Raw genomic sequence first — 6,416 nt, forward strand, 5'->3', positions numbered from 1 at the left:
GAATTAAGGGGAAAGAGAAAAATGATTTATAATATGTAGGATGACCATATTTACTGTGCAAACTAGGACCCTTGAGAGTGGAAGAGGATGCTATCACTTGAGCTGGGGCAACAGGCATATTAGGATTGTCCCAGGTAAATTCAGTGGGTGATAAAATCCAAGGAGAGGATACAGCATTAGATATGCCTTTGAGGCATATTCTTCAGCCTCAGAGAAAGGAGACTGAGATTTGTGAATGAAGGAACAAAAGTCTGGCATAAAAGTGCATGAGGAAGGGAGGACCCAGTGGGAGTGACTTCATTTCTGTCCTGGCATGGGGCCATCAAGAGTAGAGCTTTGATTGGAGATAGTGTACATGTGCAAGGGAAAAAAAGAATGTGAGAAAAGAAAATTAATGTGTCTCAGTTGGTAGAGTCATCCTGTACACCAAAAAGTCTTGGGTTCCATTCCTGGTCAGGACACATACCTAAGTTTCAGTTTGATCCCCAGGTCTTATTGGGGCAAGTGTAGGAGGCAAGCCATCACTGTTTGTTTGTTTCTTTTTCTCATTCTTTTTTTGTTAATCCTCACCCAAGGATTTTTTTTTTTTTTTTTTTTAGGGAAAGTGGAAGAAAGAAGGAAAGACAGAGAGACATTGATGTGAGAGAAACACATCTATTGGTTGTCTCCTGCACAAGCCCCAACCAGACACAGGGCCAGGGGGGAGCCTGCAACCAAGGTAAGTGCCCTTGACTGGAATCAAATCTGAGACCCTTTGGTCCACAGGCCAATGCTCTGTCCACTGAGCCAAACTCTCTAGGGCTGTTCTTTTTTTTAAAGAATAGTTTATTGATTTTTAAAGTTTACTTATTTTCAGAGAGAGAGGAAGGGAGAAGAGAGAAACACCCATGTGAGAGCCTAACATCCATTGGCTGCCTCCTGCACACCTCTTACTGGGGATCGAGTCTGCAACCCAGGCACTGAGCCCTGATCAGAATTAAACCAGTACCCTTTTGTTGCATGGGACAATGCCCAATCAACTGAGCCACACCAGCCAGGACTCTCCTTGTTCTTAACATCTACACTGGTGACTAAGTTACAATGCATTCCTAGATTCACAAAGAATGTATTGTGGAAGCAAGAACCAACATAAACCTCTTTTAATGAAAATACATGAAGCAGGGACAAGTTTCCCAAGAATAGTACTTGTTATTAAGGATTTGTATACAAAGTGAATTCTTATATAATGTCAGTGATTGAATATAGCATAATGTCATTCTAAAATAGATGAATTTTCTAAGATTAATTCAAAAATAGTCCAAAAATTAATTGTTCTGTAAGTTTTTTAAAACCATTGTAATTTTCTGTTTGTTTTTATTGTCCCTTAAGTGTTAGAACTTACTAAGCAACTGACCAGCATGTGTTGAAGTGAAATCCTATTATAATATTGCTTCCTGTAGTCATCAGCACTAAAACTCTTTAAAAAAAAAATGCCCATTAGGGGTAGAGAAAAAAAGGAGGCCAATGAAACTGTTTACCTAGGAAGGAAGGAAGGAAGGAAGGAAGGAAGGAAGGAAGGAAGGAAGGAAGGAAGGAAGGAAGGAAGGAAGGAAGGAAGGAAAAGAGAGACAGAGAAAGAGAGAAAAACTGTTTACCTCAGTAGCCAGATTTAATGATAAGCCTAATTCTAAGAGGGGTAACTTGGAAGGAAAAAAGGAAAGGAGGGAGAAAAGTCCTATAGGGAAGCAGGGAGTAAGTAGACTTCTCATGGTCAAAGTTCAACTGCCTGATGAGCAAAATTAATTCTGTCTCTCATTCCTTTGGGGAATCCATATCCCACTCAGATTCAGATTTTGTCTTACCATTTTCCATGAAAAGCACTCTGACCAAATGTATAAGTTTGAATACCTATGATTCCATACCACCTATTATTACCTGTGTTCATTGCCTACATCCATTTAACTGCAAAGTCCTGCCCATTTTATCTTTACAATGTGTTTATCCTATATAATATGCAAATCAACCAAACGACTGGTCGCTATGATGTGCACTGATCATGTAATTTCTACTCCAGTGTTTCCCATAGTCCATAGAACTTCCACTAGAAATGCAAGATACTCCTTTGAAAAAAAGTTAAGTCAGTAAATTTGAAAGTGATGTATGTTTCATCATCATCTTAGGGAGACATAATTTGTAATAACATGTTAAAAGTTCTGATAATACGCCCTAACCGGTTTGGCTCAGTGGATAGAGCGTCGGCCTGCAGACTGAAGGGTCCCAGGTTCGATTCCGGTCAAGGGCATGTACCTTGGTTGCGGGCACATCCCCAGTAGGAGGTGTGCAGGAGGCAGCTAATCAATGTTCTCTCTCATCGATGTTTCTAACTCTCTATCCCTCTCCCTTCCTCTTTGTAAAAAAAATCAATAAAATATTTAAAAAAAAAGTTTTGATAATACATCATCTTAGGGAGACATAATCCTATCTAATAATAGGGTAACATGTAAATTACCATCACTCCGCTACGCCCACGATTGGGCGGCGGGAGGCTGGGGGGCGGGACTCGGGGTGGCCTATCCGGCTATTGAGAGGCACGGATCCGCTGCCACTGACGGGAGCTACCCTGCTGTTGAGAGGCACAGGGGGCGGGACTCCCGCCCCCTGTGCCTTTCAACGGCCAGATCCGCGGCCACTGAGGGGGCCTGCCGCGGACACCTGGCTGCACCTCTCAACGGCAGGGTAGCCAGGTGTCCGCGGCAGCTCCCCTCAGTGGCCGTTGAGAGGCGCAGGGGGCGGGAGTCCCACCCCCTGCGCCTCTCAACAGCAGGGTAGCCCCCCTCAGCGGCTGCGGACCATCAAAAGCATGGGAGCTGGGTGCCTGTCTGCTCCGGCACCCAGCTCCACTGTAAAAACTGAAAGCATGTAGGGGACCCTACACGTGCATGATTCAATCATGCACTGGGCCTCTAGTTTGTAATAACATGTTAAAAGTTTTGATAATACTGACCACCAGGGGGAAGGCACTCAACACAGGAGCTGCCCCAGCCTGCAGGCCCTAGGCCCCCCCCCCCCCCCCCCCCGATCCCTCCGCCAGTCGCCCTGCAGAGGGAGGCTACCGGCATTGGTGGTGGCGGCAGGACAGGTCTACCGAGTGGGTGGTGCCATGCCGGCCAATGTGGGTGCCAGCAGGTGCCCCACGATTGCCCTGCTGGTCACCCAACAGATTGGCCTTGATCGCCAGCCAGGCCTAGGGACCCTACCTGTGCACGAATTTTGTGCACCAGGCCTCTAGTGTTTCTATAATCACATCACCTATACTATATTTACCTGGACATTTAGCCTGTTTTGTTTACCTCTAAATGTATATAGCATCCAGACTAATGAGCCTTTTAAGGCATGTTTCTGATCACATAATTTCTACTGCAGTGTTTCCTATTGTCCATAGAACTTCCACTAGAAATGCAAGATACTCCTTTGAAAAAAGTTAAGTCAGTAAATTTGAAAGTGATGTATGTTTCATCATCATCTTAGGAAGACATAATTTGTAATAACATGTTAAAATTTTTGATTATACTTTTACAAAAGGAAACCCTTCATTTGTATTTTAAGTTCATTTTAACCAGTGTTTCACAAATTTATTTGTCCATAAATTAAATTTTTTTCATACTACCTTTCTTCCTGATATATATTTCTCAGTTCCTCAGAAATCATTAGAAATGCTGCCTACTTAAAAAGCTCCATTTGCTCCCCATGTCAGTTATTAGAAATGGATTTTTATATAGTATGGCAGAATTTAGTGAGCTTTTAGAATGTTATCAATTAGGCAAATTAGTTTCCTCACGCATGGTTTGACAAGGTTCAACCCCATCTTTATTCAACATGATGTCTTCGGCGAGTGAGTGGGAGGAAGGAGGCAAGCATGCAGCTGAGATTCCCTAACCACTGAAGTCACGACTGGCATTGTTACTAATTAAAGGCATTAGGAACATCCTCTGTTGAATATAGATAGATGCAATTATTAATATGCGAATGTAATGTTACAAAAAGGTAATGGTCTACTTTATTATTGCACTGGAATATTTGAAGGCAGACCTACTTCAAAATAGACTTGTAAATCAGAGGGGAGAAAACATTGCCTTCAGCTTCCCAAAGACCTGAGAGTAATTGAAGTAATGCAACTCTAAAAAATTGCACAGTCCATAAACAGACTTTCAAGACTTTCCATAATCTGTCCAAGTTGTATTGCCATCCTTATTTCTTATTCATTCTTTTCCCCAGGTGGTTGATGCTTGTTTCTGCCTGTGTCTATGCTATTCTAGTCCCTTTAACTAAATTGCTTGTCTCATTTTTTGCCATCCAGATTAGTCAAAGGTCTTTACATTGCAAAGCACACACCCATTTTAATCAGGTCAAGCAAAAAATGGACTTTATTGACTTACAGAGCTGGAAAAGTGTGGTGAATGTCTGATATTCTGTCTACCTAGCAACTGTCTTTCATATTTAACATTTCAATTTTTTCTTTCCTTGAAGCCTCCTCCCTCATGTATTTGAGGTGAGACTTCATACCTAGGGATAGAGGTATAATCTAAGTTTTATCTTCCCTATTACATTGAAGCTCCCCAAGGGCTGATGACATATTTAAATGTATACTGTATTTGTTTGTACCTATTGTCTAAAGAGTACCTATTAATGAATGCCTGTTAAATGATTGAATGAACTTTATAGATAGGCTATCGCCTTAGAATCAAAATCCAAAAATGGAACATTCCAGGAAGGCAAGGGCAGAAATTGTAATCTCTTTAAGGATCTAAATTTAACTAGTTGCTGGGACAGGCATGAGTAATATGGTAAGACAAATGAAGTTTACTTCAATTGAAATGAATCTGCCTCTAGGAACATACCCTAAAGACAGATCCAAATCAAAGACAAATACTTAAAGCACATAGTATTTAATGCATTTTATTTTATTTTATTTTATTTTTAATTTTTATTTTTTTTAAAAGCATCTGTCTTTAATTATTGTTTGTTTTTAGGAAATGAATGGCAAACTATATACACTGTGGAGTCTGAATTCCGCCATCATAGAGTGTGAATGATGGTCCTGTTTCGAAGCTGCTGAATATATTCTTTGGCGTGGGTGACTGCTGTCTTTGGTGGTTCAGGTGGAGGTGGAGGGCCTTCTACCAACTTCACAAAATAATGGCAATAAACCTTCTCCATGATCCCAAAGCGACCTCTGCCATGGTATCGAATGCGTTTCAGGTACTGGCCTCGGCCTGAGGTGGACGCAGCTATGTATAAATTGGATCTGAATTCCACATTGTGGTCTCTCACTGCCATATCTTGTGCTTCTAAAAGAATCTCTTTAATTATTTGGGCTCCTTTTTTGTCACTGAATTCCAATTGAGCCAAAGCCTGGTCAATGGACATTCCTCGAATCAATTTTGCCAAATACCACATCTTGTCTTTGCTGTACTTTATTTGTCTTCGACAATGGTAGATTTCTGCTGGTCTCCGAGGTTCTCCAGGCAGTTGTGGAGGATAAACAATTTTATTATTCTTCTCCCATCTTCGAGAAATGTCAAGAGAAGCACTTGTGTGGATGTGTGATTGGGGTAAAACACTCTGAGATGAAAGAAGCCCCAGGGCCAGCTTCCGCCTCAGATTCTGCATCCATAACGCACCCAGCCGGTCCAGTACTGCCGCCGCCATCTTTCTCCTCCCCTCTACGGAAGCCTCCAAATATTTAATGCATTTTAAAATTTACCTACATATAATAAAAAATATGGAAACTATATATCCAAAATAGATGATGGATAAAGAAAAAAATGAGTGCTTACTCTATGTCAGGTTGCTACTGACCACTTTCATAAGGATTGTTTTATTTAGTCCTCACAATCATTTTGTGATGGGTTGAAAAACTTTTTCTGTAAAGAGCCAGGTAGTAAATATTTAAGACTTTGTAGTTGTCAATGTAAGAAATGTCCAAAACTGTAGGTAACTTTTTTTTTTTGTTAATCCTTACCCAAGGGTATTTTTTTCCATTGATTTCTAGAGAGAGAGTGGGAGAGAGGGAGAGAAACATCAGTGTGAGAGAGACACATTGATTGGTTGCCTCCCACCCATGCCCAACTGGGTGGGATTGAACTTGCAATCGAACCTTCAGTGCATGGGCCCATGCTTTAACCACTGAGCTATGCTTGCCAGGTCTGTAGATAACTTTTTTATAAGAGTTTATTTGAGCCAAACTGATGACACATGCCAGGGAGCAAGTGTTACCAGAAAGGTTCCAGCCTGGAGCCTTTTTGCCTCGGACCAGCTGGTAATGTGTGGGTTTTTATTTTCATGCAGGAAAGATCTTACATGAGTCCAGATGATTTTAGGAGTATGTTTATCAAAGCTGGGGACAGTGAAACAAGGAAGGGCTTGGGATAGAAGCA

At 41.4% G+C, this 6,416-nt stretch overlaps 1 protein-coding gene across 1 annotated transcript; it reads right to left on the reverse strand.

Moving 5' to 3' along the window:
- Positions 1-4,998: 4,998 nt before the first annotated feature.
- Positions 4,999-5,710, reverse strand: LOC129151071 (39S ribosomal protein L22, mitochondrial-like). The gene has a single exon (XM_054724701.1). It carries the CDS (start codon positions 5,686-5,688, stop codon positions 5,056-5,058), a length of 633 nt encoding a protein of 210 aa, XP_054580676.1. The 5' UTR covers positions 5,689-5,710; the 3' UTR covers positions 4,999-5,055.
- Positions 5,711-6,416: the final 706 nt, after the last annotated feature.

This window comes from Eptesicus fuscus, chromosome 13, assembly GCF_027574615.1.
Source record: "Eptesicus fuscus isolate TK198812 chromosome 13, DD_ASM_mEF_20220401, whole genome shotgun sequence".
Classification (NCBI taxonomy): domain Eukaryota; kingdom Metazoa; phylum Chordata; class Mammalia; order Chiroptera; family Vespertilionidae; genus Eptesicus; species Eptesicus fuscus.

What these genes read in the sequence shown, in the direction of transcription:
- LOC129151071 (XM_054724701.1), bottom strand. Translation starts at nt 5,688, where the DNA reads ATGGCGGCGGCAGTACTGGACCGGCTGGGTGCGTTATGGATGCAGAAT.